Source organism: Rhineura floridana, chromosome 1 (assembly GCF_030035675.1).
Source record: "Rhineura floridana isolate rRhiFlo1 chromosome 1, rRhiFlo1.hap2, whole genome shotgun sequence".
In the NCBI taxonomy this organism is placed as follows: Eukaryota; Metazoa; Chordata; class Lepidosauria; order Squamata; family Rhineuridae; genus Rhineura; species Rhineura floridana.
Window position 1 is genome coordinate 81,766,623 of NC_084480.1, and position 13,699 is coordinate 81,780,321.

Here is a 13,699-nt window from a genome sequence, read left to right on the forward strand (position 1 = left end):
TAAAAATTAATTTGGATTGATTGCTGATGATAAATGCATTCTTGTTTTCAGAATGTCTTCTGCGAATAAAACAGTGTGGGAATTGTGATGGCGGGAAAAACATATAAATACTGGAACATTTTCTTCGGTAGGTATGATTTACAAAAAGAAATTATATGAAGATTTGTGGAAAGGTGAGAAAGTCAATGATTACTTCAGAGCACATGTAGCCAGCCCCCACGTGGTCCTTGCAGGCCTTAAGTGTGATCCACCATGGGTGCCCAAGCTATCTACCTGTGCCACATTTGGCTACTTAGGGAGAGTATAATAGCATGGAAGGCATGCTTTCTTTCCCATTGCAATCTAGCTCCAGCTACACCTCTGGCATTGCTCACCCCCACTGCACATGGCCCTTGGGAGCAAAAAGGTTGTCCATTCTTTTTTATATTCTTTAATAGAGAAAAAACCATTGCAGTTTGAGAATGTACCTATAACTAACAGATATTTCAATCAAACTTTAAAAAGCAGGAGAATTGGGCAGCTATAGTGAATGTATAAGGGGAGTAGGAGGCCTGACCTCCTCTCTGAGATATTGTACTGCCCTACAAATTTGTAAACAATGCAAACACAATTTGAGTTGGTCTTTCGCAGTCCAATCTACTTCCTGTGTAGCTTGGAAGAATTTGGTAACATGTGCCTCTGAGCACATGCTGAGTGGTGGCAACACCTGCAATTGGCCCAAATAACAGAAACAAGACTTGTGGTTGTAAATCTGAACCATGTGTCTAGGGACTCAGGAGAGGGGAATTAAAATGAATGGCCAGTAGATGAGCCAGTTTCCTAGTAAAAATGTATAAGGAGAAACAGCCAAACAAAGTGAGTTGATTGGGAAGAGAAGACATAACCGTGTGTAATAGTTTCAGTATAATGGCAAGGAAAAAGTACTAGTTTTGAATCTGTTTAATTTGATGTTGGTTTCCCTAGTTTTCAGGAAGTGGTGTGCTGGAAAGACGGAACTTTAACAAGCAGTGCTTTGAAATGATGGAAAGTTCAGAGGCAAGTTGACTATGGAAAAACTGCACGATACTATGATATAATACTGGGAAAAATTATAAGTGCCTTTTAAAAAAAGTGTTGGTGCTGCCTAGGAACTTGAAATCTAGTTTCAATTCTGAACTAATATTTTCTGCATTGGCAATGAAGTTAAAATAATGATGAGCATCTGAAAATTACCTCAAAAGCTTTTCTGTGGTGATGGTGTTTACTTTTTTTTATCTACTCTTTTAGAGTGCAATCCAACTTGTATTTGTGCTGGGCTGAGGGGAGTTGGATGTAGTGGACCCCTGGCTGGGAAGGGGTGCCAGTGGAAGTTGGTAGCCTGAAAAAGGGGCATTCCAGTGGTGTATCGGAGGAGGAGTTGAGGGGAAGACTTATGCAACTTCCAACTCCTGTTCAGAGTGCTCCTGCAGGTCCCGATCTGGGCCAAAGTTATGCTAAGAAAAAGGCTGGTGTAAGAAAATAACTATAATGGAAGTCAATGGGGAGCACTTACTCACCAGTAGGAGTATTTGTGAGAGCCGGCTTTTTCTTTTCCATTCATGTGTGCAGCTCCTAGGTGAGCCCGTGTTCCGATGATCTGCTGGCTCCTGAATACGAATGGATGCTGCGGAGCTTCTTGCTGGCCCTTCTTCCCCCACCTTCCCCTGAATTGGATTGCTATGTTAAACAAGTGTCAATAGTCAGTTGTGGCTGAGTAATAGATTTTACACTCTGAAAAATCTTTCCCTTCTGTTGGAATTTTTGGTTTCTGCTTTGCTTGCCTATATCATTACTTTAGATATCGGAACTCCTTTTCATTTCATCAAATGCCTGTTGCTTATTCAGCCTGTGGGTTTAGCTCCAGTGGGATATGGTAGTTTGTAAATAGCACATTCATGTAAAGGCCCAGATAGGCACCCAATGGTAAAGGAATGGAACTAGGGCCACCAAAAACCAAAACCAAATTTACCTCATAAATATTTCAGACATTAAGGATTTCTCCAACTTTCTGTGGAGATCTTGCTCTAAATTTCTTCCCTCAAAGGGATTTGGAACACTGGGTCTGGCCTGCAGATTGATTTAAAGTGTCAGGGAGAGTTGCTGAAGGACTGAGAGACACTGATGCACCTAACTTCTACCTTGGGAACACAGGAGAATAAACAGCCAGAGCCTTAGGGATGAGATTATGGTGAAAGGGGAACAGCACACATTTTTAATAGTTGTTGATTCTACTTTGAGATGTGAAGGCCCAGAAAAAACCCAGAAAAAGTTGGGAACCCCCCCCATTTTTCCTGTTTTTCTACTGAAAAAGTGGGAGAAAATGGGGGGAAAGGGTTTTTCCCTGATTTTTTCCAGGTTTTTTCCTGAGCTTTCACATCGCTAATCCTACTCAATGTTCCAGAGAGGTTGCAGTGTTCGAGGAGGTAGTTTGGAACACTGTAAATTGGCTGGTCAACTGTTTTGAAATAACTGCTTTATTATTTGTCTACATCCAAATAACCCATAAAGTCATTAATAATTTTGGGTCAGTCATTGCATTATGGTTTATCTCATGGCAGAAGAGGGCCCTTGTTTCCTATTTCTACAGATGTTAGGGTTACAGATCTTTTAAAGAGATTACCAGCACCTATATTACATTGCTCTCTGAAGTTCCTGTCCTCTCCTTCTGTTAATCCACATGACCTAGTTTCTTTTACTTTGTGCTGTTATTGCTCTATACAGGAAAATAAGGATGAAGTCCCAAGACAATGATTTCAGTGGCCCAGATTTAGGCCTGCAAGTGAATATTTTACTGACTTGACTAAAAGTTTGTGCTTTTGTCTTATTGTCAGAAGCAGAGAACATAAAAAAGTCTAAGTTATTTTTGTAATTAATCTACCTGTGTGCACTGTTCTAGTGCTCATGTTTGAAGGCATCCCATGAAAATGGTTGCATTGTAGGTGGCTACATTGTTCTATGGTACTCATGTTTGTGTTGTGACTGTGCCATATGTTCCACTCCACTCCACTCTACCCCTTAATAAGAGAACAGTAGAGGTGACTGGCACCATTTTGGCAGCTGTACATTTAAGGATTGGTCTTTTGAGCAGCTGAAGGTAGAGCCCAGGGATTGCTTCCAGTTGGTATTTCTCTGCTGATGGAAGCCTCTCAGATGCCCAGTGGCATCTTATGTTAGCTGAGCTGGAATCAGGGCCTTCTTTGGTGATTCCTCTTCCTTCTGCAGCTCCTGTGTGTTGGGTTGTGACCCATAGGCATTACTGTCTCTAGTTGTTTTCCATAAAGCCTGCAAGTTTGGAGAAGTAACTGTTATCTCCTGGCCTGAGAGTGAGCAGACATCCAAGGCCAGCGGTTGTCATGGTAACGTGGGATAGCAATTGGGAAAGTTCTAACAGAGTCTGTAAGTTGTGTCTTCTGTATATTGCCTCTGAACTGAGAGGTTGTCTTCTGTGTCATGTCTTTGAACTGAGAACTTCTCTCCTGGGGGGGGAGCAACTCTACATGTAATCTTAAAGCCTTAAGCCATAATGTCTTGTAGTAAAGACTCTTAACCTGATCTAATGCCTCTGTGATGTTTCTTGCTCAACTTAACTCCAATGTAACATATGCTGTTTCATGCAACAACGCACACACTTCAACACTGTGCCACCTCCCACACTGTTCTGAAGGGTCTATGAACCTCCAGAGCACATTTGGATTGGGTGCAAGGGGCTGTAGTGGTGAGGGAGAATTGCGGAAGATAATCTCAATCCCTTTTCAGTTAACAGAATGCTCCACTAGACCAAAGAACTTTTTGTCAGCAAAGGAACATAAATTTATATCCTGCCCTGCTCTCCTACTGATAGGAAGGGTGAGATATAAATTAATTAAATAAATAAATAAATAAACTGGACACAATCCTTGGGCTCCATCATCAGCAGCTACTCTAAAGCCTAGCCCCTAAATGTACAGCTGGCAAAGACCCCTTTTTCAGCAAATGGGCATCAATTAGATACTACCTAATTATCTGAGAACCTTGTTACCTGGTTCATTATCTTCAGCTGGTCTGACTGCTGCTGCTTCCGGAACTGGGGCTTTTTGGCCGAAGCTGCTGTGAGCCACTCAAAGTCTTTGGGTGCAAAGTGTGCTGGAGAAAGGAAGATTTCTGTGGAATACAAGAAGTGTCGAAGAACGTTTTGCCCACCCCCTTCCCCTAGAGAAATCACCACTATGCCTTGCAAGGCTGGAGGGAGGTGGGCAAACAGCTGTGTGACTGAGAGCCTCATTATCTGGCTTGTTATCTTCAGCTTGGCAACCAGCTGACTGTTGCTGCTGTTCTTGGATTGCGTCAGGATCGCCATAAGTGCAAGAGTAATCCATTACCCCCCATTGTATTTTTGCTGGTTCTTGCCTTTGTTTTCTTTGTTTCTTTCCTTCTTTCTTTTTATATACAGAAATGTGTGAGATCCTATGGCATTGTATTTAAATTTGTAGATACTGACCCCTACCTGAACGTAGGGTGAGAACCTGATATTTGGATAGTACTTGGATAGTACTTGGAGACTGAGACTCAATCCTGACAAGACTGAGATGCTGTTGGTGGATGGTTTCTCTGATCGGATGGTGGATATATACCCTGTCCTGGATGGGGTTACACTCCCCCTAAAGGAACAGGTGCATAGTCTGGGAGTCATCTTAGACTCTTCCCTCACACTTGAGGCTCATGTAGCCTCGGTGGCCCGGAATGCGTTCTACCAACTTTGGTTGGTAGCCCAGCTACGTCCCTATCTGAGTAAGGAGGACCTCTCATCAGTGGTACATGCTATGGTAACCTCGCGTCTGGACTACTGCAATGCGCTTTACGTAGGGCTACCTTTGAGGACGATTCGGAAGCTACAGCTAGTGCAAAATGCGGCAGCCAGACTGCTAACAAGAACTAAGCGGTCTGAGCATATAACACCTGTGCTAGCCCGTTTGCACTGGCTTCCAATATGCTTCCGGGCCAGATTCAAAGTGTTGGTACTTACCTATAAAGCCTTATACGGCGCGGGACCACGATATCTGTCGGAACGCCTCTCCCGATATGAACTGGCCCGTACACTACGGTCTACTACGAAGGCCCTCCTCCGGGTTCTGACTCATAGGGAAGCCCGGAGAGTGGTGACAAGATCTAGGGCCTTCTCAGTGGTGGCCCCCGAACTATGGAATGGTCTGTCCGAGGAGGTGCGCCTGGCGCCGACACTATCATCTTTTCGGCGCCAGGTTAAAACCTTTCTCTTCTCTGAGGCATTTTAATTCCTGTTAATTGTAAATTATTATATTTTGATTTTAGACTGTACAGTTTTGTGTACAGTTTTGTGTTATTTTTATTGTATTTTTAATGTTCACCACCCAGAGAGCTGCTGCTAGTCGGGCGGTATGTAAGCTTAATTAAATAAATAAATAAAATAAATTGGACCCACAGGTGAGAGGCGAGAGAAGTGTCCATTGCCTAGAATGTTGGGAAATTGGATAAAGTGGTTTCTCTACCCCCAGGATGAAAGCCTGTTTAAGGAGATAGAATCTGTCCTTGCTCTTCGCAAGTGAGAGATAGTGAAGTGTTTGGTATGAACATTTTATTTAGTGGGTGTTTGTGTATTGTTACTTACTTGTATGTCAGTATTTGTCTAGATTTGGACATGTGAGTAGGTTGTTAATTGAAGATGCAAAATTATGTGAATGTTTGCAGAGTGTGGGGTATAATCTGAGAGTGTGCTAAAATAGTAAGTTGAGTATTTTGGTTTAGAGTGTTAATGTGCGTGTTTGATGTGAGTGGATTCATTATGTGAGGGTGTGCTTGAGTGAACTGAATGATACATGTTTCCAGCTGTAGTTAGATTAAGTTGTGTTTATTTCTATATAGGGAACTACCGTATATTCCGGCGTATAAGATGACTTTTTAACCCTGGAAAATCTTCTCCAAAGTCGGGGGTCGTCTTATACGCCAGGGGTCGTCTTATTAGGGTTGCCATATTGCCCGGATAGCCGGGTTTTACCCGGATTCTAAGCATGCCACCCGGCGCCCGGCTAGCCCCTTAGGTGGCCCGGATTCTCAGCTTTCATTAAAAAAAAAAATTAAGTTTCTAGGTGGTGCGGTTCTCGAGATATATATAAAAACGTCAGGCACTCCCCCCCGGTTAAATCTTTTTTTAAACTACTGTATAGCACTTCGTAGCTTTAACCCCGCCCGTTCAGGATTTCAGCCAATCAGTGAAGTGTTTGTTTGGTGGCAGTGTCTGCAAAACCTCATTGTGAGGCCAGAAAATGGTGGTTTCCCCTCCTGTTTATCTGAAAATCTCATAAATTGGGTAGGTATATACATTTCAGTTTTTCCCCCTGTTGTGTGTAGGAGTCAGATCCTGGGCAGTGTTTTGAAAACCTTCCCAATAGTTGCTTTTGGGGGTAAAAACAGTGCTAATCCCATATGTCCAGAGTAAATCCTATTGAATTCAGTAGGAATTACTTTTGAGTAGACATGATTATGAATGTGCTGAAAATCAATGGGACTTTGGAGTGAATGTAAAAAAGAATTGTGTTTGTGTTCTCTTTCTGCCCCCCCCAGTCCTATTTTAAAGCAAGTAGGCAGGGCTTACTTAGGTATTACAGTTTTTATTCTGTAGGAAACTAATACTGATTTTTAAAAAACTAATACTGATTTTTCTGCAATGACCAATTGGTTTGACAATAAACTATTATATGGGCTGTATGTATTTATACATCTGCAGTGTGTGCGTGTGTGTATGGAGTCTTTCCAACACCCCTGTGAGGTAGGGTTGGAAACCAAGGCAGCTCACAACAAGAAATAAAGCCATTTAAAATCCAATAACCATAAAACAAGTATAAACAGTTGCAAAACAGTGTAAAGTGGCATGATTCGGAATTTTGGGTTGTGTGAATGAAGTTGCTTATCACTTGAGGTTGCATTTCTGTCCCTGTTTGAGTAAGCCCCATTGAATACGCTGGGACTTGGTTCTGAATAAATAAATTTAGGATTGCACTATAAATATCTTTACAGTTTGTGTAAATAATAAATATATTTGATAGTTATGCTTATATAAATATTTCTTCATTTATCATATTTTTGGTTTTTGGTTAGGAATCCTGACTGGTTGTGAGATGCTTAGTTTTTTGCCTTATAAGAATCTTGTTGTGGTTGGTATGGTATTACATTTAGGAAAGTGTTACTGCCTTCTGTATTTTTTTTCCCTATTTGCATTTCACTTATCTTTAACCTCACTCCGTTACAGCCATAGAAGCAACAGCAGCATATGCAAGATAATTAACTCCCATTAGTGATAAGAACAAGAATTTATAATTATTATTTCAATTAAAACAAGAGGCTTAACAATACTTTGAAGAGGACCAGATATTTATTTTCTTTCTGAGCCCAGGACTGGGTCTTTCATGATGCCCGGTGTGTGTGTGTGGGGGGGGGGGAGCAGGAGAGTAGTCGATAAGACAGACATCCTGGCATTGATAATCGAATTAGCAAGGTATGTGTGGGGTTGTTGTACACTTCCAGGCTCAGTTTCATTTTGAGTATGGAGGTGGAACCTGTGTAGATGTGGTTATCAAAGGGAGAAGAAATTTTGAGTTAAGCAAAGCTCTGCTTTTATAAAACCTAAGAAACATACAGTACTTTGAATGTCTGAGTGCCTGCACCAGTGGAATACTGGAGGAACTTGTAAAACTTGCTGCAACAGTATTTAGAACTGAGCATGTGGTGTGAAAGACTCCTTTTCCTAACATTTTGGCTTGTTTTTCTCTGATTGTGTATTTTTATTGTTTTTACTATATTTGTAAGCTGTGCTGAGCTCTGTTTTTAACAGCAAAAGGGCAGGATATAAATTCTCTTAATCAATCAATAAATACTCCATAGTGTTGGAAACTAGAGTCTAGGCATTTAATGTTGCTTTAAAAAAAAAGATTTCTCACATCTTTCCCCAGTTTTTGGTGGTAATTCCTAGGCACAAAAACAAAACAACTGGACAATCCAAATATTAATATTTATAAGTTTAAAAGTGACAGTTTTCCTGCTAAGTACCTGCATGTCATAAGCAGGGGTAGTCTTATACGGCAAGTATATCCCAAACTCTATATTTTAACTGGAAAAGTTGGGGGTCGTCTTATACGCCCAGTCGTCTTATACGCCGGAATATACGGTAGATATTTAATTGGATTGGTTTGTTTAATGGTATGATTGATTCATGTACGATGATTTGGGAAGCGAGTTGATTTTCTTTTGCCTAATTGTCTATCACATTATTTAAAATGCTGAGTTACAAGTGCTTGCTTGATTTTTATTTGTAACTTTACTTCCTGATGCTTAGAGGATAATTTGTTGACTTGTTTACTGTGTTCGTTATGAATTTTCCTTGTAGTTTTGTAGCTGGTTTTTATATGTAATGTGTGTTTTGATACTAAAGAGAACATTCTATTTATTTGTTAGTTGTGTTTATAAAATGTAGAGATTCCCAGGATGTTGGGTTTTTTCACATTTGCTATTTAAGATGTTTTGACTTGTGCTGTAACCTGCTTAGTTTTGTTTAATCGTAAGCAATATATAAATTATCCAAATAAATAAACCCAAAGCCTCTTCCCATCAGTTGAGTTACTGCCTGAAATCCCAGTAGAACAACCTATGCACATGCATGAAAACATTTAGCTCAAATTTTTTTTGTAAGCAAAAAGTAGCAATCCTGAACAGTTGACAATGTCAAGGAGTTAGAATTGCTACTGAGTCTATTCTGTTTGCGGGAGGGGGGAAGGTGTCCATGAGATTGGGCATGATCTGTAGAACTGCTGGAACAAGACTAGGGAACTGGATTTGGCCAGTGGGACAGATCCTTATCTTCCCTATAGCTTGCATGGCAAATTTGACAGATGTGTGGGCTGCCCACCTGTCAGTCATCTGATTCAGAATGACATTTGATGGTGCAGTGCTTTGAAGCTCCAAGAATCAGCTGTGTGTTGGCACTTAAGGAGGACTGTGTGTGGGGCTTCTGAATTGCCAGTCATTGGCATAGTTTCAGAAGCCTCTTTTGGCACAACCTAGCTGCCTTTTTTATCTGTACACATGACATATGACATCAGACGTATATAACACAGGTGTGTGCGTGGCTTCACCAGAATGGTTTGTTGGCCAAATGGGAAAGCCTGGTGGGTCTAATTATAAAAACAGAATAAAATTGTGACTTTTTATCATATTGTTTTGTCATTCTGGGCACCTCCCTCCTACCACTTGTTATATTGAATGACATCCACTTTTTTTCTACCTCGGGTCTAATTAGGCCTACAGGCTGGAGGTTCTCCACCCCCGTTCTGGGGGGACTGAATTTAGGACTCTTCTAGCAGATAGATGTTGTTTAACTTGTGTTTTGGTCTGTCTTGACTGTTATAATAAAGTAATGCTTTAAATATCCAGCTATTTGACAATGTTTGACTAGTCAATTGGCCCAAGTGTGCTTTTGTTAATTTTCTTGCACATTCTTTTCCAAAGAATAATTAATTGGTGGTTCATACCTGATTTTTTTTTTCATTTGTGGATTTTGTAATGTATAGGTGATACAATTAACAACATACACAAATCTATGGTATTCTATGGGTTTATTATTAAACAGATAAACAGTTACCAAACTTCTAATCAAGTGCTGTATAATATAATCATGTACCTGTATACCTTCATGCTTAGATGCTTGATTAATAAATGTGTTGTTTTTGTTGTTGTTGTTACAGAAGCACATTAAACACCAGTAAATGGTGCTGATAGAAGATCTACTGAGATTATATTTTTGCTCTAACAAATACGAAGGAAAAATACTTTGCGAATGGGATGAATACGTAAGCAGTGACTGCCTTCAGCAGCTTGCTGACTCATAGTAACTAGCTGGAGCACTTAACTAGTGATGTTTCCATTTCTACTCTACGCCATTTGAGTTTGCCTGTCTTGACTGGGGAAAGAAGTTCAAAGTGGAGTACCGTAAACTTGATATGGATAGCAAAAAGAAAGATAAGGACAAACCGGATGATAGAATGGCAAGGCCTAGTGGGCGATCAAGTCATAATCCACGAGGCAGCAGCTCCTCAAATTCTGGAGTGTTAATGGTTGGACCTAACTTTAGAGTTGGAAAAAAAATTGGGTGTGGCAATTTTGGAGAGCTACGATTAGGTAAGACTCTGTTCATTTAAATTAAGATGTGCATGCCATTGAAACATTCAAGTGCCTGTTATGCAATTATGTTAACTGTGTACTGTTTCAAAATCATGAGATCCGTTCATTTGGACTGTAATACAGGTTTGTGACTGCTGGTAGTTAATATACATTTGTCAGCTTTGTGTAGAGGTAGTACAGTTGATTCCTGAAAACTTGGGAAATGTAATTTTTGGACCCATAAATGAACTCATGCCTCAAGTTGTGATATGAGTATTATTTTGAGTACATAGGTTCCAGGCTGGATCTTTGGGTACGGGGTAGATTCCTGAATATTGAACTTTTGTTCTTTGATTGGTTTTGATTTGTGTTGAGTCCCAGGATTAGAAATGATACTATACTTTCATTACCATTAAGCCCTTGTTTTTGCTGATGTGCGTTTTATTTACAGAATTGGTAGGTTTGGACTTATCATTATTGGCTCTATAAACTGTAATTTGTTGAGTCAGGAATGAGCATTTGGATGCTTCAATCTTGGTTTTTTAAAACTAGTTTCTCCAATTCATCCAAAAAGGGGAACGGTATCTTAATGTTGGTTTGCTAATTAGCATTTGAAACCAGGATCAAAATATGGGTTTAGATCCCAGTTAGTAAAGAGACTTTAATCTATAGTTCCCCGTTTCAAACATAATGGGTAAATTGGTTTAAAGAAATTTATTAGAAGCATAGGAGAGGAGGAAAGCACATGTGGTCCAATGCTTGTTCAAGACTTAATTAACGTGCAGTTTATTATGTTGGTATCGTTGTGTATGAACCAGCCAAGCAACATGCCCCTAAATGTCTGTTAGTAAGGTTGCTATATTTTTAAGTTACTAGGTCAAAGGTTTAGAAACTTGTAATCATTATTTTATTAGAATAATTATAACATTTCTTTTAATTTTTATTATAAATATACAAAGCACATAAAATCAACAAATGCATTCTAGCAGCTAAGAAAATAATTTAAGATCAACAAGTGGTATGTACTGACTTCATTTATATAAGCTATAGACAATTATCAAACCGGGGGGAAATATTTTACTCCAGTGGACGCTAGGACACCCCCAAGTGTGTATTGTCTTCCTCTCCTGTTGCTTGAGGCAAGAAAGAGTAAACGCTCCAAGGACTCTTTCTGAGCCCCTCGCAGGGAGTATTAGTTTGTTTCCCTGCCTCTCTTGGGACAGTACTTTGTTCATCTAGCTCTTCAGTTCTTGCCTGATTCGCTGAAAGAGTGACCAGCCAAATGCCACCTCATGAGTTTCATGGCTCACTATGGATTTTAACTTAGACCCCTCTGGTCCAAGCGTAGCACTTAATGTTGAGTGTATTCTATACTTCCCTATTGCTATCACATAGTTTCTTGAAACAAATTTTCATTACATAATTGGCAGGCTTATCCTACCTTTTCTTCTCCTTCTCCTTCTCCTGCTCCTCCTCCTCCTCATATATTTATATCCCACCCTTCCTTCCAGTAAGAGCCCATGGCGGCAAACAAAAACACTAAAACACTCTAAAACATCATAAAAACAGACATTAAAATACATTAAAACACAACATCTTTAAAAACATATTAAAACAAAAGATCTTTAAAGACATTTTTTAAAAAAGCTTTAAAAATATTAAAAAGCAATTCCAGCACAGACGCAGACTGGGATAAGGTCTCTACTTAAAAGGCTTATTGAAAGAGGAAGGTCTTCAGTAGGTGCCCAAAAGGTAACAGAGATGGCGCCTGTCTAATATTTCCAGGGGGAATTTCAAAGGGTAGGTGCCCCTACACTAGCGGTCCGCTTCTTATGTTTTGTGAAACAGACCTCTTGATAAGATGGTATCTGTAGAAGGCCCTCATGTATGTTTTAAAATTTATCAATGCCTTATAATGGGAAAAATTAATATTTTCTATAAAGTGGTTTTCTGTAATGAAATTGATAGGAGCAAGTCATACTATTTAAGCTTATGGGGTATCTGCCTGTGAATTATTCCTTTTAAAATTTCTGTCTCAGAAGCTGTCCTCGCCAAACTCCCAAACTGTTGCTTGTTCTACCAAATGTAAAATGGTATCTTGTACAGTCTCATCAATAAGTCCACAAAAGTTACTAGCCTGTTTCATAATTACGAAAGGGGCTGGCAGTTGAGGGTCATGCTTTATGCATAAGAAGCAGGCTAGTACAATACAAACAAAAATGCAGATTTATCTGTGCGAGGAATGAAATATTCCATCCTTCAACCTGACAGCCCTGTTTAACTCTACAATGGGTGCAGACAAGGCAAAGTACTTTCCTATAGGCCTGTGGAATAGGTTGCTGGAGGGATGAATGGATGGAGTGCTTTGTGTTTCCTCCTTCAGACCACACATTTCATTGAGCTGCATATAATTACTTGTTCCCTATGATGTTTTGTTTTAGTAAATGTTTTTGTACCATTACAGCATAATCCTGTGTATATTACTGGGAAGTACGTTCCACTGTGTACAGTGGGACTTACTCCCTAGTAGATGTGTTTATACCTTTAATGTTAGCATAAGTAATTAAAAGTGAAAGTTTTAGTATATTTTGCATTCAAACTGTGATTTAGCAATAAAGGTAATGAAAAAGTTCTTCAACTCTGCCGCCCTGGGCTCGTGCTAGGAGGAAGGGCGGGTATAAATAAAACAATAAATAAATAACTCCATAAAGAGCCACAGTTCCAAAGTTCTCAGAACTTTGAGAATATGAATGAGCAGCTGCTCATGAAGCCAGGAAGCAGCTGACCCACCTATGTTATACCCTGCCACTTTTTAAGAAGCCATAATCCAATAAAATACTGTCTTCTGGTTCAGAAGCTTTCTCCTATCTTACATTTCTGTTGACAAGCCAGTTAACAAAAATTAAAAAGATTCTCTCTATCCCATCTGCACATTGCATCAGTACATATGGATGTCCCAATCATGTTGTTAGTCTGAATTTCATGGTTGCTTCCCACAGTTGCATCAGCAGCCCTCAAGGATGAAGGACTCTGGTGGAAGATACAACTAAGATCAGAACATTTACATGTTACTGCTGACACCACAGTAGATCCAAGCAATGGTGGATCATGGTTTTGGCAGCTACCATGATGCAACAAATATTATAAACTAGACCCAGGATGTATGGCCGCCATCTGAGTTTATGGTTTTTGGGAAAGGTGTTTGACAGGAAAAAGTGAGAGACATTTTTTAGATGATGCAGACACATGGAAAACATGCCAGACTCCTTACTCCATTCACCTAATCTTTGGCTTCACTCTAAAAGCTTCATAGTGACTAGCTCCTTGTTATAAATTAACAGTGGGAGTGAAATCATATTGGTGGTGGAAGGTTTGATTATTTTGTTTGGTGGTTGTTGGTTTTGCCTTTCTAAAAATCTCAAGGCAGCTGTAGTTTCTGCCTATAGGGAAAAACATCTATTTAATGGAACATATATTTAACAACAATAAATGTGAGAAGGAAGGAATTTCAGAACTG

The 13,699-nt window shown here is 39.7% G+C and overlaps 1 protein-coding gene across 4 annotated transcripts in view; it reads left to right on the top strand.

Annotated features, from left to right (window-relative positions):
- Positions 1–13,699, top strand: part of CSNK1G3 (casein kinase 1 gamma 3) — a 96,936-nt gene that overhangs the window by 15,096 nt on the left and 68,141 nt on the right. For 2 of the 4 annotated variants that reach the window (XM_061625028.1, XM_061625036.1), the window contains exon 2: positions 9,768–10,200. The exons of 1 other annotated variant lie outside the window; for it this stretch is intronic. In XM_061625028.1, the coding sequence (XP_061481012.1) occupies positions 10,023–10,200 (178 nt within the window). In that variant the 5' untranslated portion in view covers positions 9,768–10,022. Of the gene's footprint in view, positions 1–51; positions 128–963; positions 1,036–9,767; positions 10,201–13,699 lie in introns of all 4 variants that reach the window. One more of the 4 variants, XM_061625046.1, reaches the window with a different exon arrangement.